General features: G+C 32.1%; 1 protein-coding gene across 1 annotated transcript; it reads right to left on the bottom strand.

Annotated features, from left to right (window-relative positions):
• Window positions 1-1,254: 1,254 nt before the first annotated feature.
• slc34a1a (solute carrier family 34 member 1a) lies at window positions 1,255-23,801 on the bottom strand (the record flags this gene model as incomplete). The annotated part of the gene is made up of 9 exons (XM_073820815.1): window positions 1,255-1,833; window positions 6,312-6,436; window positions 10,863-10,979; window positions 14,120-14,287; window positions 15,257-15,377; window positions 17,415-17,510; window positions 17,670-17,865; window positions 19,572-19,683; window positions 23,654-23,801. Coding segments are annotated over 9 exons (1,662 nt in total), but the record flags the coding sequence as incomplete, so codon positions are not given.
• Between the last annotated feature and the right edge of the window lie 241 nt (window positions 23,802-24,042).

The following is a 24,042-nucleotide window of genomic DNA, read 5'->3' as shown; positions in this document are numbered from 1 at the left end:
GAAAAGATGGATCTTAAAATCATAGTCATTGTTGGAAAGTGTTCAAATGCAAAACCAAACAGAAAAACCAAAGTATTGGTGGAACTTAAAGGATTTTTCTGAAGAACAGCAGGCAGTTTAACTGTTCAGGACAAAGAAGGGACTCATCAACAACTATCACAAAAAAAAAAAAAAGCTGTGGATCATTCAGGTAACAACACAGTATTAAGAATAAGGGTCATTTTTACCAATTCAACTATTATTTTCTCTTGTGGACTATATGTAAACATTGTTTATGTGAAATATCTTATTCAGGTCAGTACTAAATAAAAAATAACATGCATCTTACTTTGGTAATAAATAATTAACATTTTGCAGATTCTTCAAGGTGTATGTAAACTTTTGACTTCAACTGTATCTTTAAAATGATCAGGTCTGTTCCTGATCACGTATCTAAAATGATGTCTTTTTGACTCTATAAAGAAATTGAAATTGAATTGTCAGCGTTTCTAAAACACTGTTTTTTTTTTTTTCAAATTCAATATTTTGTAAGCAGAGCAAATGTTCAGCTTTAAAATTAGCTTTAATACAAAACACTGGAGAGTTTTAATACTTAATTAAAACAAACTATTTTCCAATAATAATCCATATGGCCCATTCTCTCATTAACATTTTGCAAGGAAATTAAAAAGCAAACTATTTGGATTTTAATATCTGTATATTTAATAACACAAGGCATGGTGGGATGGCCCTAAGTTATTATGTTTGTGCCATACAGATCCCGTCTGTCGCTGCAGACTTTCAAACCACTTATTCAGCCAGATTTAGAGATTTGCATAGCACTACAGATAATAAACATTCATGCATGACTGCAGGACAAAACAACAAAATTTTCACCCAGATTCCTCAGAGACACAATGACCTCGAGCTAGAGCTTCATTTAATTATCTGAACCTATTGTGAATATATTACAGTGAATAAAATTAGACTGATTTTCTCAAAAAGTGCATGTGGAATTTGAATAAGCACCGTATGTAAAACTAAGCATCTGTTTCAAAACCTGATAAACTGCCTTACATCGAATGACTTCTGAAAGATCACGTAACACTGAAGACTGGTGTAATGATGCTAAAAATTCAGGTTTGATCACAAGAATAAATTACAGTTTGAAATATATTCAAACAGAAAACGGTTATTTTAAATTGTAATAATAATTCACAATAATTCTCTGTTTTGAAACAGACCATGATGGTTTATTTTGGAAAGACTACAAATCTACAAAGGTGTGCTGTTGCATCTCTCTAGTCCTCTAAGTCTAAACACTCTTGGCTCTGAGGAGATCTCCTCAGGTAGGGACAGGGCAGGGTTGTCGTACCACTGTTCGGTTTGTTTCTTTGATTCTGGCTTGATGCTTGTTGTGTCTGGAGTCACTATGACCACATCTGGGTCATTAAGTCGAGCCGGGCTGCAGCACAGTGCCGTCGTTTTGGTAATGAGCTTGTCGAGCGGTTTGAGAGAGTGCATCCACTGTGGGAGAAAGTCCCAGCTGCGCAGCGTCTTCGGCAGGTGCGTGGGACTGTGGGACTGCATCAGGTTAATCAGGAGGATGAAGATGGTGAGCGCGGTGAATGGTGCACCCACGCCGACCATGGCCTGCCATCCGGCCAGGGAGATGCCGAACACAAGGCAAGGCAGCAGCAGAAAACAGATCAGAAGGTAGAGCACAGCAAACCAGCGGTACTTAGCAGTGCGTTCTCCCAGCGCAGACGCCATACGGATGGGCAGACGAGTGAACGGGAATGGATACCACAGTAAAATCCCAAAAATATTGAAGTAAAAATGGCACAAGGCAATCTGGAGGGAATATGAGAGTACAAGAATAAAGCAAACTAGATTTTTCACATGAGTAAGGCTGTAGGCATGGCTTGAGTCGGTTTTTAAATATTCAGTATTTATTTATTTATTTATTTGTAGGGGTGTGACAAGACAGTTATTTCACGAGGAGACGAGACACGAGACTGGGTTGACGAGACAAGATTTTTAAACTTTTTTTAAAGAAATCCTCAATGATGAAATATATAAGGAAAAATAGTATTTTATTCAACTAAAAAACAAAATGTAGGTGCATTTTGATATGAACTTGTACTTTATGAAACTAAACTTCTATTTTAATGAATTATATGCAGTAATAAACATGTAAACTAAAGCTGCATGATTCTGGATAAATTGAAAAACAAATTTCTTTTATAAATTGAGGATCATGATTCTGAAGCGGAAAAAAGCATTCTAAATTGAAACAAAATTACGTAATTTAGTAGTGGTTCTGACAGAATGTTCATTGCTAACACTGTAAAAAGTTTTCACCAAATTCAACTTAAAAACCTAAGTTCAGCAGCTGCCTTAAAATTTTAAGTTAAATCAGCTTAAAACTACAAGTCATTTTAACTTATTACAACAAAAATGAGTTGATTTAACTTGTGAGTTCAAATGACTTAAGTTGATTTAACTTAAAATTTGAAGGCAGCTTTCAGTTTTTAAGTTGAAACTGGTGAAAACTTTTTGCAGTGTAGGTCTATATTTGAACAAAATTAAAAAAAAAAAAAAAAAACAAAGGAGTCAGTGTCTCAATTAATAAAGAATGTTTTGCGATGATATCGGCGCGTTCTTGTGCCACGAGACCACATCCCTATTTATTTGTAATATTTTCAAATACTTAGTATTATGTATTTGACCACACTGATTTGATGAGAACTAATGGCAGTGGACCCCGAGGACTGGAGCTGAGAATCACTGATCTAAACATTTTTTTAGAACAAGATACGTTTATTTAGGGGAAAAAATTCTGCAAGATATTAAGTCTTGCTTTAAGCTGAAAACAACAACAACAATTTGCAAATGGGGTTAGAAAAATAAATTTAATTCAATGTATTTAATATTTTTTTCTTATTTAATCATAAACTTGCTTTTTTCATAAAACAAGAGTTAAAATCTTTTAAAAAGCCATTTTGCTTTTCAGGTTAAAGTAATTAATATTTACATTTTTTAATATTTTTATTATCAATTTGACTGCACTGATTTGACAAGAACAAAGCTTAAACTGAATTCAACTGGATGATGAAACTATTGACATTTTTTTTGTTTGTTTGTTTGTTTGTTTGTTTGTTTTGTTTTGTTTTCCAGTATGGAAAACATCTAAACATTCTTAGATCAAGATACATTTATTTAAGAAAAAAATATGCAAGACATTAAGTCTTGTTTTCTGAAAAATATATAAAAATTAAGTGAGTTTCAGTTTAAAACAACAACGAAAATCTGCAAATGGGGTAAGAAACATAAATTCAGTTCAAAAGGAAAACAAGTTTTTTTTTTTTCCTAATTTTAACCATAACTTTCAACAAAACGTTAATATCTTATGCCATTTTGCGTTTCAAATTAAAGTATTCATACATATTTTTGGTAACATTTTTAAATTTTATTTAGCTTGACTTAAATTCTTCTGTACACTGCAAAAACATAAAACACAAAATTAAGTGAGTTTAAGTTTAAAAAAATATCTGCGAATGACAAATGCAAGTAAGTTTAAGCTGAAAACAACAACAACACAAATTTGCAAATGGGGTTAGAAAAATAAATTTAATTATATATATATATATGTGTGTGTGTGTGTGTGTGTGTGTGTGTGTGTGTGTGTGTGTGTGTGTGTGTGTGTGTGTGTGTGTGTGTGTGTGTGTGTGTGTGTGTGTGTGTGTGTGTGTGTGTGTGTACCTGGTATTCATCACGTTGTGGGGACCAAATGTCCCCACAAGGATAGGAATACCAGTAGATTTTGACCTTGTGGGGACATTTCTTAGGTCCCCATGAGGAAACAGGCTTATAAATCATGCACAATGAGTTTTTTTGAGGAAGTAAAAGTTTGCACAATCTCCTGTGAGGGCTAGGTTTAGGTGTAGGGTAGGTGTAGGGTGATAGAAAATACAGTTTGTACAGTATGAAAACCATTACGCCTATGGAATGTCCCCATAAAACATGTAAACCCAACATGCGTGTGTGTGTGTGTGTGTGTGTGTGTGTGTGTGTGTGTGTGTGTGTGTGTGTGTGTGTGTGTGTGTGTGACCCTGGACCACAAAACCAGTCTTAAGTCGCTGGGGTATATTTGTAGCAATAGCCAAAAATACATTGCATGGGTCAAAATTATTGATTTTTCTTTTATGTCAAAAATCATTAGGAAATTAAGTAAAGATCATGTTACATTAAGATTTTTTGTAAAATTCCTACTGTAAATATATCAAAATGTAATTTTTGTATTTAATATTATCACAGATTTTATTAGAACACAATTTACATTCAGCTGGCAACTATTGGTCAATGTACACTGCAATAAATAAACAAATCAATCAATCAATCAATCAATCAATCAATCAATCTTCGTATTTTTGTTTTTTGTTGTTTTTTCCAGTACAAACATCTAAACATTCTAAGATCAAGATAAGATTTATTTAAGAAACAAAATTACACAAGATATTCTTGTTTAGTGAAAAATACATTAAAAGTAAGTGAGTTTAATCTTAAAACAACAACAACAAAAATTTAATAAAAAATTAGCAAATGGAGTAAGAAAAGGAAAGGAAATTTAATTTAATTTATTCATTTATGTTTTACCCCATTTTTTTTCTTATTTTAATCTTAAACGTGTTTTTTTTTTCAGAAAACAACAGTTAATATCTTATGCCATTTTGCTTTTTTAAGTTAAAGTATTCAGTATTACATTTTCAAATATTAATATTTCGTATTATTGCTTTGACCGCACTGATTTGATCAGAACAAAGCTTCAATTAAATTCTTCTAAGCTAAGTGAGCTTGAAACAACAAAAAAAAAATCTGCAAATGGGGTAAGAAAAATACGTTAAATTCAAGGGTTTTTTTACCCCATTGGCATTTTTTTTTCTTATTTTAATCATAAACTTGCTTAGTTCTTTCAGATAAACATTTTGCTTTTCAAATTAAAGTATTCAGTAGTTAAATTTTTGTAACATTTTTAAATATAAATTTTTTAGTGTGACTACTAAATTTAAGTGAAAACCTTAAAATGTAAAACATTGCTACTGTATTTTTTACGGTAAAATTCTGGCAACCACAGCTGCCAGTTTTTTACAGTAAATTTTACAGATTTTTTTTTTACAGTGAAGGTTGTTGCTGTTTTTTTACCCCATTGGCATTTTTTTTTCTTATTTTAATTTATATATATATATATATATATATATATATATATATATATATCTTATTCCATTTAGCTTTGGCAACATTTTTAAATATTATTTAGTATTATTGCTTTGACTGCACTGATTTGAAAAAAAAAAAACAAAGCTTGAATTAAATTCTTCTGTACACTGCAAAAACATATCAAAATTAATTGAGTTTAAGTTTAAAACAACAAAAAATATCTGCCAATGGCATATGAAAAATAAGTGCAATATCAAGGGAAAACAAGTTATTTTTCTTATCCCATTGGCCAATATTAATTCTTATTTTAATCCTAATTAATTTATGCCAAAAATACTGCCAATAATAATGTTTTTATGAACGTGCATATGTTTATTAATGCCTCATGTTATACGAACTGGTCAGTGAATGAGATTGAATATTATACTAGACAATTATACTTGCATGCATGTTACAATTACACTACTTTAATACATGTGGTTCAGAATTCATATAAACATATCTTTCAGATCTGAAATCATATTAACATTAATATTATTAATAAAAAGGGATAGTTCACCCAAAAATGAAAATTCTCACCCTGTAAGACCATTCATATTCAAAACACAAATTAAGATATTTTTGATGCCATCCGACAGGCGAATTTGAGTTCTGAAGATGAATAAAAGTCTTAGAGGTTTGGACAACATGAGGATTTGTCATTAATGACAGAATTTTCTTTTTTTGGGTGAGCAATCGCTTTAATGTATTCATTGCCTGCCATGAAATAAATAACTCTGACAGTTTTCAAGAAGTAATAGTACGCATCTCTTCAACATGCTGAAGCGGTTTAGTTATTCATGACGTGATTCATAAACAAATGACGCAGAACGAGTTAAGCTCTGGGTTTAATACTTGTGTTTAGGGATCTGAACAAACCCAAAACGTTTAGTGTGACTACTAAGAATGCATAAATGAATGCAGTAATGACTAAAGGTGCTATGTGTCCAGAAGATATATTTGATTCATCATCCAGTTGTAAAAGCTATGCCTTGAATTGTTGATAAGGTGCAATCTTTTTAGAAAACTGATATGTCTGAGCACTCAGTAAAGGCTGTGTGTCATTCTCATACCTGGCAGGCAGCAGGAAGCTTCTCTCTGGGGCTGGCGAGAGCTGCGAGGATGGCTGTGGTGGTCGTGCCAATGTTAGAACCCAGGGTCAAAGGGTACGCTCTATTGAGACTGATCACGCCAATGCCTGCAGGAGTCAGAGATGGACATACAGGAATCAAAATGTGTTTTGTCTGATCAGTGTTATGAAGCATATTCCACCTTATACTTCAGCATGGAAGCGTTTGGGTGAGACTTAGCCACTAAATGGAAATAAAACGAATACCAACGTGTGCAGTAAACAGTAAAACTCTTTGCACAACAAACCAGTTTGCTCATAATTAAAATAATACATTAAAGTAATATTGTAAGACACACCAATTTGCAATATCAAACAGCAAAACAAAATGTTTTGTACAGCTAAAAATAGCTGGATGTGGATGAGAACAAAAGCTAGACCCATACAATTTACAAATGGCCTTATGGGAAAAATAAGGTGGATGTTGTCTTTTTTGATTTGAGAACAGTTTTGAAGACAGTTTGGATCTAGCTGTTTGAAACCAACTTTAAAAATGGCTGATGGAGTATCATAGAGTTGATTTGTGAAATTGGGCTTCATAGTTAATGAGATACAGCCCTGTGACATCTTAATATTAATTTATGGTTTTGAAAAATTTATCTTACATTTTAGTGCCATGTTAAAAAAAAAGCAAAATTGTAAAATTATCAGAATATTTCGAGAATAAAGTAAAAATCTTTTGTGAATAAAGTCGAAATTATGAGAATAAACTTGAAATACATATTATTATTATACTTAAAAATTCAAGATTAAAGTCAAAATGTTTTGAGAATAAAGTCACAATGTTTTAAGAATAAAATTAAAATATTTAGAGAATAAAGTCAAAATATTTCAAGAAAAAGTCGAAATGTTCGAGATTAAAGTCAAAATGTCTTGAGAATAAAGTTGCAATGTTTCGAGAATAAAGTTATACAAGAATTAAATGGCAAGAAATAATTCTCATAATATTGATATATTTTGACTTTATTCTCGTAATATTTCAAGTTTATTCTCATAATTTCGACTTTATTCTCGAAAAATTTCAACTATTCTCATAATTTTGATTATTCTCTAAATATTTTGACTTTATTCTCAAAACATTTTGACTTTATTCTCATAATTTTAACTTTATTCTCGTAATTTTGACTTTATTCTCGAAACATTTTGACTATATTCTTGTAAATAAGACTTTATTCTCAAAATATTTTGACCAAATTCTCGAAATATTTCAAGTTTATTCTAATAATTTCGACTTTAATCTTGAAAAATGTTGACTTTATTGTTTTTGTAATTATAACTTTATTCTCAAAACATTTAGACTTTATTCTTGAAACACTTTGACTTCATTCTCGTAATTTTGACTTTATTCTCGAAATATTTTGACTTTATTCTCGTAATATTTCAAGTTTATTCTCATAATTTATTCTCATCTTTATTCTCGAAAAATTTCGACTTTATTCTTGTAAATTAGACTTTATTCTCGAAATATTTTGACCATATTCTCGTAATATTTCAAGTTCATTCTCATAATTTCGACTTTAATCTCGAAAAATGTTGACTTTATTGTTTTTGTAATTACACCTTTATTCTCTAAATATTTCGACTTTATTCTCAAAACATTTTGACTTTATTCTCATTTCAACTTTATTCTCGTACATTTGACTTTATTCTCAAAACATTTTGACTTTATTCTCATTTCAACTTTATTCTCGTACATTTGACTTTATTCTCAAAACATTTAGACTTTATTTTTGAAACACTTTGATTTTATTCTTGTAATTTTGACTTTATTCTCGAAACATTTCGACTTTATTCTTGTAAATTAGACTTTATTCTCGAAATATTTTGACTTTATTCTCGTAATATTTCAAGTTTATTCTCATAATTTCGACTTTATTCTCGAAAAATTTCGACTATTCTCATAATTTTGACTTTATTCTCTAAATATTTTGACTTTATTCTCAAAACATTTCGACTTTATTCTCATAATTTCAACTTTATTCTCGTAATTTTGACTTTATTCTCGAAACATTTTGACTATATTCTTGTAAATAAGACTTTATTCTCAAAATATTTTGACCAAATTCTCGAAATATTTCAAGTTTATTCTAATAATTTCGACTTTAATCTTGAAAAATGTTGACTTTATTGTTTTTGTAATTATAACTTTATTCTCAAAACATTTAGACTTTATTCTTGAAACACTTTGACTTCATTCTCGTAATTTTGACCTTATTCTTGAAACATTTCAACTTTGTTCTTGTAAATTAGACTGCATTCTCTAAATATTTTGACTTTATTCTCGTAATATTTCAAGTTTATTCTCATAATTTCGACTTTATTCTCGAAAAATTTCGACTATTCTCATAATTTTGACTTTATTCTCTAAATATTTTGACTTTATTCTCAAAACATTTCGACTTTATTCTCATAATTTCAACTTTATTCTCGTAATTTTGACTTTATTCTCGAAACATTTTGACTATATTCTTGTAAATAAGACTTTATTCTCAAAATATTTTGACCAAATTCTCGAAATATTTCAAGTTTATTCTAATAATTTCGACTTTAATCTTGAAAAATGTTGACTTTATTGTTTTTGTAATTATAACTTTATTCTCAAAACATTTAGACTTTATTCTTGAAACACTTTGACTTCATTCTCGTAATTTTGACCTTATTCTTGAAACATTTCAACTTTGTTCTTGTAAATTAGACTGCATTCTCTAAATATTTTGACTATATTCTCGTAATATTTCAAGTTTATTCTCATAATTTCGACTTTTCTTTGAAACGCTTCAACTTTTTTTAGTCTCGTAATTTTGAGTTTATTCTCAAAAAATTTAGACTTGATTCTCGTAATTCTGACTTTATTCATAAAACATTTCGACTTTATTCTTGTAATTTTGACTTTATTCTCGAAATATTTTGCCTTTATTCTCATAATATTTCAAGTTTATTCTCATAATTTCAACTTTACTCTCGAAACATATTCTACATTTATAATTACGTAGTATAAAGTCTGCAACACATATTTAACAGTCTTTTGGTTACATAAGTAGCTAGCTGTGTAACAGACTTGTCTGTTACATGTGGAACAATATCAGGCTGATCCATAAGTTACATGGTAAGTACATTTTGTTTCATGTAAGGACAACAACTACTGTAATACTAAGTACTAGAGGTAATTACTCTGTATTAAGGACACCTTAAAACAAAGTGTTACCAAGAACTGTTACTGTTTTCTCTGTGAATTTATTGTAATTTGTAAAATATAATTTATTTCTGTGATACAAAGCAGAATTTTCAGCATCATTACACACCATTATTCTAATATGCTGATTTCCTGCTCAAGAAACATTTATTATAATTACTACGGTTAAAAACTGTTTTTAGCTTCATATTTTGTGGAAGCCATTATACGTTTTTTTAAGATTATTAGACAAATTGAACAGAATTAATTTCAAAATAGAAACTTAACTTAATAATTGTCTTTACTGCCACTTTTGATCAATTTAATGCATCCCCGCTGAACAGACGTATTAAATTCATTCAAAAATTTAATATATGTATAAACAAACTGCAGGGACATGTAAATGTCCTCATAATGAATTATAACGAATTCTGAGGTCACAGGGTTTCTGTCCCTTTGTCACCACTGATGATCTTTTAACCCTCTTTCTACAATTAATAATATGTCCAGTGACACTTCAACTCTCAGGGGCTTTAATAAATGATGATCTCCATAGTAACTGTAATCTCAAGAGACACAGAGGGATCCCCATTGGCTGAAAAGTTAATAATTATCATAATCATGTGGCAGCCGATGAATCATTTCCAGATAATGGGTGTAAATTAATGATAAAATAATTGAACGGGAAAGCACCATCATTTTGCCTGATTTCACAGAGGTGCAGTTAATATTTAATTTGTGCCAAAAGCACCATTAGCGACTAGTTCACTCTCACATTCGCTCTACATCTGAACGTGTTGGACGAAAACGCCAGGATGCGCATCAAAAAAATTAAAGTTTAATCAGAACTGCTGATTATTTGTGTTATTAATTTATAGTGGAACAAAACAGCACATGGTTTTGTAAAAGTCTTGTAGTTAAAAAGGTATCATGTCAAAAATAATAACTTTTGAACTTGGGACTTGGTACAAAAGTTTTCCAGCTTCTTTTTAAATGTACACATCGAACCATGAAAACAGATTTTTTTCAAAACTTCATTTTAGTGACGCAACTCTATAGATTTACCTAAAAAATGCAGTAAATTCTGCTGTTTTTTGTTTACTTGACTGTTGCTCATTTTTTACATTCCTGGCCTACAGTTTGAACATACAGTATATAAAGTCTTTTTGAACTCAGGTGGATGCATTATTAATGTGTTTTTTAACAATCTTGTGCTGCTGCCTGCTGGTGGTCTTATTCATGCGATGTCAACAATGAGCTTTTGTTGGCAGGATGACTTGTAATGCAAGAATCTGCTGAAGCAGTCATTCATTAGAGATGTACCTATGAGTGGAGTCATAGCCGAGGTGAAAACAGAGCTGCTCTGGATGATAAAGGTCATTCCTGCTCCCATCAACATGGCCAGATATCCTGACAGCCAGCCGAGAGGGTACGGGAAATCTATATGGAGGTAAAAATAGACACAAAAGAGACAGCTGTTGATGTACAGTAAGAGTGTAAAGCTGTGTGCCTATATGAAACAAAAGTGGAAATTAATAGGGGTGTAACAGTACACAAAAACAGTCCCTTCATTTTGAAGTACAGCAGGAGGCAAAATGAAATATAAGCTTTTTGGTATTTCAATCAAAAATTTCAATTGTTTTCTGAGACTAGTGGAAAGAAAACACCCAAAAGACACTGTGAAGTGTTTCTTTTATAGAGCTTTATCTATTTGTGTCAATATATTTCAACCATTATACATCTTTTTAAGGCTGTTTTCTCAAAATGAGTTTTTTCTCCTACACTGAGCCATAAATCTCAACTTCAGAAGCACTTACACACACCAACTTTACATTTTTATTCCTGTCTATATCCTGAAGGTTTTTACTGAGGGATTTGTTCATATATAATTTGCTTGACATTTTATTTACCAAAAAATGGTAAAAAAAAATACATTGTTTTCTAAGTATTTTCTGAATTATGGAGTGACAAAATGAGACAAAATTCCTTCTGTAAAAACTTTTGACTCTGATATGTCAAAAAAATTCAACAAGAATTTTGAAAATGACTTTATCCAGTGTTTAGATTTTTGTACTAGAAATTTATGCAAATTAGTGCATATTTAATTAAAGAATGCCTCGTTTGCATATTTAAACTTAACATTTGCAAAAACTTGTAATACAAAAAATTATCAATGAAATCAATCAACTGAGCAAGTTATTTTTTTTACCCTATTCACCTGCAGTGTCTTGCCTTAACGTTTAAGCTAATTATAAAATGATGTTTTTACTCCATTCTTTAATGAAATAGAGTCATTTACACAGTGGTAATAAATTGTTTACCTTAGAGATTTATTTAAACATACTTAAAATAATTAATATTTAATAAATGTTTCCTCTGCCAAACACGATTTCACAGCCATACCTGTCACACACCCACTTTATAAGCCTTTTTCCTTTTTGACTCCTTAAAGTGATTTACAGTGGCATTTTCTTTTTACCTTTGTATTGGCATTTTTAACATTTTATTAAAATTATTTCATTATATATGTCAAATTTAAACATTTGTATTTATAAGCTATTTAAACTTTCGAATTATTTCTAATAATGAGCAAAATAAGACAAATAACTTACCAATCATATAAAATAAGTATTAATAAAAAATCATTTGTACTACAGAGGTGGCACAGAAGAACACAAAAGTGTTTGTACAGTAGATGCATTTTCAGACATTTATTGAGCCTCAGAGAAGGTATAAGTGAAAATAAATTCATAAATTCATGTTGAGATTAATGTTTTAAATATAAAATTTGGAATATAGAAATATTAAATGTTTTAAATAACTGAAATTATACATTACAATGAAACTAAATCCACCAGCAGGTGGCGGCACGTCAATTGATTCGTTTGAACGGCTGATTCATTCTTGCTTCATGCAAGTCATTGTCTTTATGGATGGATAATCATAAATCACTGGATTCCTACAAAAACCCACTTTCATTCATGAATAAAACAGCGCTGTTTTGCATTTAGAGATGTGCAGCAGCTGAGCAGTTACTTTATTTGGAAGTATTTTCGTTGATAAAAAAAAACAGGCTGTCACTCTCCTTATTGCAATCTGTGGGCTCACAGACTATGGTCTATAAGAGAGCGTGCAAATGAGTTTCTCTTTCACTTTAAATAAGCAGGACTCAAAAGCACGTGCCAATAGCTGCGTTTCCATTACCCCTTAAATTGCGCTAATTGAAATTGCAAACTGAAAATATGCCAAATGGAAATGCGTAAATTGCGCTCCCATATATATCACAAAAAAAGTTTTTATCCTCGCATGAGGTGGTTTTCAGGCTATTCGAAAAAGGAATATTTCGCAAAACAGCACTTTAAATGTTTTTTCCGCATTTACAGGTCACATTAGATTAAATATAGCCAAAATCCCACAAAAATCTATTGTCGCGAGAGGAAAAAATTATGTTTTAGTCGCATAACATCGGCTAATGGAAATTCCATCATTTCGCAATACTTTTTAATCAACATTTATTAAATAGCGGCAAAGTTTTGCGCAAATCTGTAATGGAAACATGCCTACTGAGAAGCTGCAGCCGTGGCGGGGATGATTTTTGATGTGCCGGCAGAACAACAACAAAAATGCACTATATGTTTCTTTTCCCCTTATTTTCTCTAATTGACGGAAATCCGTCGTAGACACGCTGCAGTTAACGGAAATCCGTCGTAGCGACTGAGAACTTTAATCCCTGAGCGCATATGTATGACCGAAATTCTCTTCTCTAGACTTTATTTCTTTCACAAACTAACAAGCTGTGGACACTGAATGACTTGTCTTTGGTAAATGTAACGTCTGTCTGTAGTGGAAACACTAGTTGAGTGATTTTATAAGATGTTGGTGTTTATTCCATGCTATAACTAGTAATAAAGCAGGAAGGGAAGATTGTGTTTGAACCAAATGTGCCGCACGAGTCATGAAAAGTGAAGCCAAAATGTTTCGATCGCCCCCCGGTGGCCGGCTGCAGTATAGGTCATAAACCCCGCAGTCTCCATGTAATCTAACGGGACGTGAGCCAAACTAAATAAACAAATTACACTTCAAATATTTTTTTCCAGAGATGGTTTCACACATTGTGTGAGGTAGTTCTTATAATACGGATTCATGTTCAAATGTTCGTTTTTCTAATAAGTTCGCTTGTAGGTAGTTATTTGATACTATAAAAACGGGGTGTGGTGTCATGATTGTGATATGATTTAAGAATCATTAGAATGTAATTACCATTTTAAGGGATAGTTCCCCCATTAATTAAAATTCTGTCATTAATTACTCACCCTCGTGTTGACATGAGAATGAGCAATTAATGACAGAAATTTTATTTTTGGGTGAACTACCACTTTAAAATAAAGATATATAAAACCGAGTTTCAAATGAATGTCCGCACATTCAGTGGTTGAAACAATGCTGTATTTGTTCTAAACTGAAAGACCTGTACCAAATTTTTTCAGTACAAATACGTGTATCGTTTCATCATACAGTAAACACTATAGTAAAACTTGTCATTCCCTGGCTCTCCCTGCTCTAGCCCTGCGGCTGCTCACCTGTGTTGATGACCCCTTCGATGACCTTTGCAACTTGACCTTTGAGGATAGAGTTCAGGACTTTGACGATGAGCAGAAGGCAGGTGCAGAGCACCATCAGAGAGCTGGCTAACAAAATGAGCCCCACCGCCAGGTCTGACAAACCCGAGTCCACAAACAGATGCCGGCCTGAGGAAACCAGATGGAGGAATGAGACGGAAAAATAAAGACTAAATATTGGTATTAATGGACACAGATGCATTAAAATGAAGGGGGATCAGGGAATGCAAAAGCAAAGTTAACGGTAACCAGAAAATCAGTGGTTCATGAGAAGGTCATTTTTTCAGTGTATAATAAATGAATGAAAATACATAAAATACAATACACACAGAAAAAGAATAGATAGAAATAAAAAATAAAGATAAATATGTATAAATACAATACAATAAATAAATACAAATTAAAAAAAATATAGGGAATAAAGCAACTAAAAAAAAGAAGAAAGAAAGAAAGAAAGAAAGAAAGAAAGAAAGAAAGAAAGAAAGAAAGAAAGAAAGAAAGAAAGAAAGAAAGAAGTTACATGCCAATTAAAGAAGATACATCAATAATAAAAAGAAAAAAAGGTTAGAAAGTTAACAAATAATTATAAATAAATAAAATATATAAATAAAAGAAATAGAAATAATTAAATAGGAATTAATAATTAAAAGTACATAAAATACAAAAAAAGTAAATAAATGGGTATAAATAAAACTATAAATAAAAGCAAATACAAAAATAATAAAAAATACAAATATATGTATATATATGTATATATATTTATTATGTATATAATAAATATATATATATTTTTATAATATATATATATATATATATATATATATATTTTTTTTTTTTTTTTTTTTTTTTTTATACTGCATTTTCTATTTTTCCATACCCTCAATCTAACTACTGCCTCATTTTTCTTTTCGAAAATGTTTAAATCTTTTAGTTTATGATGACACAGGAAGTGTAAACCTCATAAACCATGTTAATGTTTTAGTACCCATGTTAATACACACATTTGTGTCCCCATAAACCAAGCAGACACAGAAACTAATCCTGGACAGGAGAAATATTACACATTTCAATTTTAAATTCCTCTAAATTCCCACTCACATTTCTCTGTGTTGATCTGTGAGGAGATATTCTGTGTGATCCAGGAGAGATCACTGTCCTTCCCACAATCCAGTTTAGTGGAGCAGTTCTGGGCGGCAGTTGCTGTCACATTCACTGAGGACTGGTGAGGGAGAAAGAGTAATGTTTCTCTAAAAACTGCTGCAGAACAGAAAAGACTAAAGTATTTTCTTGTGAAATGTGGTCGGCTGGAGTGGATAAACATGAGAAGGTGCCACACAGTCTTGTGAACTATGACAAGATAGTGTGGAGCAGATGACAAGTGGCAGAATGACTGACAGCAGATCATCTGGAGAAGAGATGTGTTTTCTCAATAGCCTGTAAGCACCTGAAAATCCTATCTAAACACAACCTGATCAGGAAAAGTTTACTCATCTGACTACCAAATTTAGTCTAGTACTAAAGGGTGAAGTAATATGGCAAGCCATTTTAGCTTAAAATATACTAAGCGTTACTCATAATTGCAATTTTACTAGTAACAATTCCAATTACAGAGCTCTCTAATTCAATTATTACTAGTAGCAATTATGGCAAGCCATTATAGCCTAAAATATACTAAGCATTAATCATCGTAATTGCATTTTTATTAGTAACAATTCAATTAGAGAGCTCTATAATATGGCATAATATGGCAAGCCGTTTTAGCCTAAAATATACTAAGCGTTAATCTTTGTAATTGCATTCTTACTAGTAACAATTAATTACAGAGCTCTCAATTTAAAATTATTACTAGTAACAATTCCAACTACAGAGCTCTCTAATTCAATTCTTACTAGTAACAATTCCAATTAGAGAGCTCTATAATATGGCATAATATGGCAAGCCGATTTTGCCTAAAATATACCAAGCGTTAATCGTCGTAATTACATTTTTACTAGTAACAATTCAATTACAGAGCTCTATAATACAATTTTTACTAGTAACAATGCCAATTAGAGAGCTCTCTAATTAAATTCTTACTAGTAACAATTAGAATTAGAGAGATCTCTAATCCAGTTATTACTAGTAACAATTCCAGTTACAGAGCTCTCTAATAAATTTTTTACTAGTAACAATTCCAACTACAGAGCTCTCTAATTCAATTATTACTAGAAGCAATTATGGCAAGCCATTTTAGCCTAAAATATACTAAGCGTTAATATTCATAATTGTATTTTTGCTAGTAACAATTCAATTAGAGAGCTCTATAATATGGCATAATATGGCAAGCTAAAATTCTGTTGTAGAGCTCTATAATTAAACATGAATGGAAGTCAATGGAGACATATGAGTGGTAAAAATTAATTTTTAGAGCTCTCCTATTGACATTGTTACTAGTAGGAATTGGATTACAGAGCTCTCTAATTGAATTGTTACTTGTAAAAATGCATTTACGACGAGTAACGCTTAGTATATTTTAGGCTAAAACGGCTTGCCCTAGAAGTAAAGAACTACACACTTAAAATAAAGGTGCTATAAAAGGTTCTTCAAGCAATGCCTAAGAACTTTTTGCGAAACAGAAAAGTTCTTCAGATGGTTTAAGGTTTTTTTTATGGAACCATTTAGACAAAAAAAGGTTCTTCTAGGGCATCGTGAAGCACCTTTATTTTTAAGAGTTTAGAGGGTGTTAATTCCCACTGTTAAGTGAGAAAAATGGTCTATTATTTAAATTGTGAAGCATTAAAACATCATAGTATTTGTATTTCATGTTGATTTATTAAATACAAAACAACTGCTGTACTTTTATAATGTGAATATTGAAAATAAAGTAAAAAGAGAAAAATTAGAATTTGAATAAAAATCTGAATAGTTTTTTTTTTTTTTTTTTTGATGGAAAGAATGTAGAAAATGTGTTTAAAGGCCATGAAAATTGACCTTTATAATTTATATTAATTTTAAAATATTTTTATTTATGATCAAAATATTTATTTTGTCTCCTTCATTTTGGAATTTTTATAATAATATTATAGTAATGAATTATTTTTATTCACTTACTGACCTATTTATTCATTCATTTATGCAAGCAACTACTGTAGTTTTCACAAAGAAGAAAAAGAAACTTCAGGTTCATGGGAAAAATGTATAGGTAAAAGTTCATGGGTAAATTTGTGAGGTGTGCAGATTTGGAGCATGAAAAATGTTTGTGTCAGGAGAAAGTTACCACAGAGATGCTGGACTTGCACCAGACTTTCACGAGGCTGTGATTTCTCATGGACACGTCACCCAGGGCAATGCCTGTTATTACTGATTTATCCAGCTAGAAGGACGAGATGCCACAGTCAATATCAGACTCTCTGTGTCACTATAGGCAAGTACTGACAGAAATTACAGGCTGACACAAAATATTCTGCATATCTCAAAACTCAATGAAAAAAATGAGTCAGTCTAAAAACACATTGCATGCATGCACACACACCTGTATGATGAGTTTGGTGAAGGGTTCGGTGAGCGTCTTTAGCAGTTCAGGTGCTTCTTCTCCGCTGTGTAGCTGAAAGCTGTTGACAGTGACTCTGGCCAGGTAACTCATCAAACCGGACGCCACTTCCACCGGCAGAAGCACCAGCACAGATAACCAGTTAAAACAGTCATGGATTGTCGCCCCGGCAAATGCCCTTGAGAACGAGAGCACAAGAGGTCAACAGGACGTAAAAAAAGACCATACACGTGATCACTATAGAAAAAAAAAATTAAATAAAGAACAAAAAATAATGAAAAAATAATGAAAACAAGAGTATTTTAAGTACATTAGATAAATAAAAACAAAATAATACAAATCAATCAATAAATTAATAAATAACAAATAATAATGAATACGAACAGATAAAAAAATACAAATTAAGAAAGACAGAAATGCGAAAAACCAAGAGAATAGGAGGTTATTGTATTTTTTATTATTATTATTTTTGCATGTCAAGTTTAAATAAATAAATTTAATTAAATTTAATTACAGTAAATGAATGAATGAATGAATGAATGAATGAATGAATGAATGAATGAATGAATGAATGAAATTCAAGGCCCTATATTTACCTAATGTAAAGTGGGACCAAAAAAAAACAAATAAATAAATAAAAGACATAAAAAATAAATAAAATTTATAAATATGAAATCCAGAGGCACTTAAGGAAGCACAATTACACAAGATATAAAGACTAGTTTTCAGAAAATCGCGAAAAAGATTGCGACTTTTTATCTTACAATTTTTACTTTGTGAGATGCAAACTCTCAACTGCAAGGTATAAAGTCAGAATTACGCAATTCAGACCTTTTTTTTTTCAAAAAGAGTTTATATCTTGCAATTGTGACTTTTTTTCATGCAATTACGAGTTTCTATCTCACAATTCAGATTTTTTCACACAATTATGGATTTACATCTTGCAATTCAGATGTTTTTCATGTTATTCTGACTTTTTCTCACAAATGTGAGTTTGTATTTCGCAATTCTTACTTTTCTTCTCGCAATTGCGGGTTTATACAGTATCATGCACTTCTGACTTTTTTTCTCAGAATTGCGTGATATAAACTCACAATTGTTATAAAGTCAGAACTGTGACTGTGACTTTTTTCTCACAAATGTGACTTTGTATCTCACAATTCTTACTTTTCTTCTCGTAAATGCACTTCTGACTTTTTTTTCTCAGAACTGTGAGATATAAACTCGTAATTGCAAGTTATAAAGTCTAGTTTTGAGGTGGTAAAAAGGCTGCTATGTTCTCAGAATTGTGAGTCTAGGTTTTTAATCACAAATCTAAGAAAAAAGTCAGAATTGTGAGATGTAAACAATTGTGAGAAGAAAAGGTCAGAATTGACAGATAACAAGTCGCAATTATTTTTTTTATTTATTCAGTTTTTTTTATTTATTCTTTTTTTTCTTGTTTTATAAACTCACCTATTTTATTTTATTTTATTTTATTTCATTTATTTTTTTAGAAAACAAGAACTCGTACGTTAAGTAATTTTGCTTCTTATGTAAATGTAGCTCAAATGAAAATATTTGTATTGGTAAACCAGATAAAACTACTGGGGGAAAAATACTTGACTATTGCATAAAAATCAACAGCTATTGCATTTTGATAACAGATTAGAAAGACAATTTGTTTTCTTTGGAATAACATGCACTGATAAATGATTCACAATAAGACATGGGACAGGCATTAATGATGTAAATGGGAACCGTTTTGATTTCAGAAATCAATTCTGCTAAAATTAAGAATGCATTTTGCAAATTAACTTATGGATACTTTAAATGATCAGAATGGCTGAATGCTAGTTTGATTAAATACTGGTAATAACGGCGAAGCTGAAAATTATTAGGTACCGTTTAAACTCGTTCCTCTCTCCTGCTTGCATCAGGGCAACAATGGTGTTGGTGACAGACGTGCCGATGTTGGAGCCCATAATGATGGGGACGGCAGACTTCACTTCAAGCACTACACACATACATAACATAAAGCATGAGCAATAGCAGTAGTGACGCTTTAGCAAACACCACTAAATATCGTCCTCTGTTCTATGATGGCACATACGTCATCATGTCTTTTTCATTTGTTTCTACTGACTCTTAAATCAGGCGAGCATTAGAGTCAAGTGAAATTTCCTTTCACATACTATGAATGGGTAGTTTAGCATCAGTAATTTCAGTAATTACTGTCCCTTACACTGCTGGGGTTTGCAGCTGGAGTGAAACGTGGCTCATGTTTTAGCTGACGGCCCACAGAGCTTTGCGTGAATGGACACACACTCACTCCTGACATCCATCAGCTTCAATTCATTTTCTCAAAGAAAAGCCAAGTCACATGCAAAGAGCTTTGTGATACTCAAGGTTGATCTCTTCAAACTGTTTCAAAAGATCAAGATTTGATCGCTGTGGCCTCAGAAATGCACAAATACAACTACACATACTCTATTTACTATACACACACACATACGCTGGGATTTAAAAGACAAGGCCACTAGTGTAAAAGCAAAGAAAAGTTGAAATGTGCCAAAAAATGAAATTTGCTGACAATGTACTCACCCTCAGGCCATCCAAGATGTGGATGTGGAGTTTGTAACAGATTTGGAGAAATGTAATGTAGCATTTCATCACTTGCTCACCAATGGATCCTCTGCAGTGAATGGGTGCCATCAGAATGAGAGACAAACAGACCAAAGAGAGAGACCAAACAGCTGATAAAAACATTACAATAATCCACAAGTAATCCACACCACTCCAGTCCATCAGTTAACATCTTGTGAAGTGAAAAGCTGTGCGTTTGTGATAAACAAATCCATCATTAGGATGTTTTTAACTTCGAGCCTTCGCTTCTGGGTATAATCCATAGTCCATAATCCATAATAATGCTTCCTCCATTAATCAAGTTCATCCCCTGTTGTGCTCTCACAGCAAAATCCATAGAGATATTTGTTTAGAATGGTTTTGGACTATTTTCGTTTGTAAATAGTGCTTGATCTGTGCATATTCCCCTCCTGATGCAAACAAGACAACTTTTTCACAGAAAGCAATATTTTTTTTTTAGTAATGGACTAAATAATGGACTAATTAGCCAGAAATATTGGTTTGAGGTTAAAATGTTAAAGTTGAGGTTAAAGTTCTTGATTTGTTTCTTACAAACACACAAAGTTTGGCTTCACAAGGTGTGGATTACTTGTGGATTATTGTAATGTTTTTATCATCTGTTTGGACTCTCATTCTGACGGCACCCATTCAGAACCCAATGGTGACCAAGTGATGTAATACAAAATCACAATGAAGAAACATCCTGGTAAATTTTCATTTTTTTGGTGAGCTATTCCTTTAAAGGAGACCAATTATTCCCCGTTTTACAATACGTAAAATAAATCTCAGGTATCCCCAGAATATGTCTGTCAAGTTTTAGGTCAAAATTCCCCACAGATCATTATTATGTAATTCTGAAAATGCCTATTTTAGGTGGAAGCAGAAACATGCTGTTTTTGTCCATGTCTCTTCAAATGCAAATGAGCTGCTGCTCCCGTCCTCTTTTCCACAATAGGGTTGTGCCTTTACAGCTTGTATCTCGGATACTCTCAAATACCATCTGTTTGTTGTCGATTATCATGTCTATCACACTGAAATCATGCATTTTAAACCATATTTGTTTATTGGAGTGTCTATTTACACTAACTCAGCCCACCAACTCGTGGTTGGGATAGACAAAATTACCAAAGACAGTCCACAATTCATGACTTCAGTGGTGTACATGGTAAAGCATGTAACATGAACTTTTAGACACAAGTCCGCCTTTTGCCAAACTCTGCTACCTTTTTACGTCCCATATCACATCGGAGAAGAATTTAGTTTCACTAAAAAAGGAAATAATCAAAAAGTTAGATAATAAAGAATCGGGTAGGTGTAGGGATGACTTTTTTTGTCCCAAAAAGGCAGCATCCATTTAATAATAGCATATTGCTAAGAAAATACTGCTATTTTCACTTAGTGTAAATAGCATCTATCACTATTTGCACTTAACGTAAATTGTATCTATTGCTATTTACACTTTTCTGAGCGTACACATCTGCAGCACGCTCACAGAAAGCGGCTGTCACACGGCATGTGAGTACTAAACTAAGTTCTCTTTCATGTCTTATTGCGCTTAAACTGTCAAATACACACAAGTTTATGTTAAAAACACACATGAGTTACAAAAACAGTCAGTTATGTCTATGAAGGTAAACAGCTGGAACAGAAATTGCATGTTTAGATTAGATCTGTGTGGCAGCAGCGTAATATACAGTATGTAAATCAATAAATCCACTGCTCTCTTGTCTCCTCTGAGGCTGGGACTCTAAATACTGTTCTGTGCTCGTCTGTGCAGCCAAAGACAGAACAGTTAGCATGCTTTGCTCAAACTTTCGCCATGGTGTTAGAACTGGTACACCGTTGTCACTTGCGAAAACCAAATGGCAACGCCATGGGCGGAAACGTGCAGATCAAGGGGCGGCAATATTATATGAAGATCCTTTTCCTATGTCACGGGGGAAGCTAAATCTGAGCGCCTCAGTTTTTTTTTTTTTTTTTTTTTCACATGCTTGCAGAGAAAGGCTTACCAAAACAAGTTACTGGGTTGTCCTTTTTTACATTTTTTGGGTTGGTAGATGCACTTAAACATGGGGAAAGTCAGATTTTCATGATATGTCCCCTTTAATGCATTTATTTTATTATGAGTTACATTATCAGAATAACGATTTGAGAAAAGGTTTATATGGTGAATGTCACAAATGTGCTTTTTCACACATGGTCTCAGACTTTTGGACCCCACGGTAGCATCTATATATTAAAACCCTTTATTGCATCAAACATAAGCTCATTAACCCAAACAAAACTTCCTAATTATATTGTCGCATCTGTTGTGATTCTGTCTGAACTCTGATGTTTATTTGGACTGAGCTCTGACAGTCACACTTCACACGCTTCTCAGACTTTGAGGCCACCGCTGCATATGCACAAGCTAATTAGCTCATCCGTGAGAGATGCCACTTGATTAAAGCAGGAACGAAATCCAGAGATAAGGCTTTCTGGAAATAATGTGGAAAAGAAAAAGAACACGGTTGCATCATCTAGGGCCAAGTTTAGCAAAAAAGCAAAGTATTTAAAGTCACAACAGTTTTACAAATGATTGCTGTGAATAAAGCGGGGAGTCGCAGCTGTTTTGTTAACAGACAACTGAAAAGGAATACAGTTTTGGATCAGAAAAAAAAAATTAAGGTACTGTCAAAAGACTTTTTTTTAAAAGCTGACTTCAAAGGCAAGGTGCCAAGTTGGTTTAATGGCCTTGGAACACAACAAGGTTTTATTTTACGTCTGTCTGCACAAGTACATAACCGTTAAAACAACCCCTGTCTGCTTTAGAAAGACTAACTGTAGGATCAAAAATGTAGTAAAAACTGTACTATTTTGACAAAATTGTTATAATTTAAAACAAATGCGCTCTATTGTAATATATTTTAAAATATAATTTATTTCTGTGATGCAAAGTTGAATTTTCAGCATCATTACTCCAGTTTTCAGTGTCACATCATTCTTCAGAAATCTTTCTAATATGCTGATTTGCAGCCCAAGAAACATTTCTGATTATAAATGTTGAAAACCCTGATGTATTTTTCAGGATTCTTTAATAATTAGAAAGACCAAAAGATCTGCATTTATTTTAAATAAAAATCGTTTTGGCATAATGTCTTCACTGTCACTTTTTATCAATTTAATGCATCCTTGATGAACAGTTATAATTTCTTTAAAAGACCTTCTCAAAATTTTAAACGTTAGTGCATTTCGATTAATTAAATGTAATCAATTGATAGCCATAATGAGAGGATATTAATCTGAGGTTATTGCTTTAGTCTAAAAATCTGACTGTACTGAAAATGAGTTGTGTTTCTTACATCCAGATGAGACCAAGCTGACTATAATGGATGTGGAAGTACTGGAGCTCTGGACCAAAACCGTGACCAGAATCCCCACCATGAGTCCTGCTACAGGGTTGGATAGGATAGCATTGTCCTGGAAAATGTCTCCAGCCACTTTGCCTGACAAAACAGCAAAACATTTGGTTCATTTTAGTGATCTAGGTATGATGTCATAATCTTAAAGGGACCAGTCCACCCAAAAATAAACATTTTTTCATCGTTTACTCACCCTCATGTCATTGCAAACCAGCATGACTCTGTTTCTTTCTTGGAAAACAAAACTTTACACACAATGGAACTGTATAGGGACAGGATGAATATTCTGATTTCATTTTTTCCATCTGTCCCTACTCACTTTCAATTTA

Source organism: Garra rufa, chromosome 16 (genome assembly GCF_049309525.1).
Source record: "Garra rufa chromosome 16, GarRuf1.0, whole genome shotgun sequence".
NCBI classification, from domain to species: Eukaryota; Metazoa; Chordata; class Actinopteri; order Cypriniformes; family Cyprinidae; genus Garra; species Garra rufa.
This window is presented reverse-complemented; position numbering and strand designations above follow the sequence as displayed.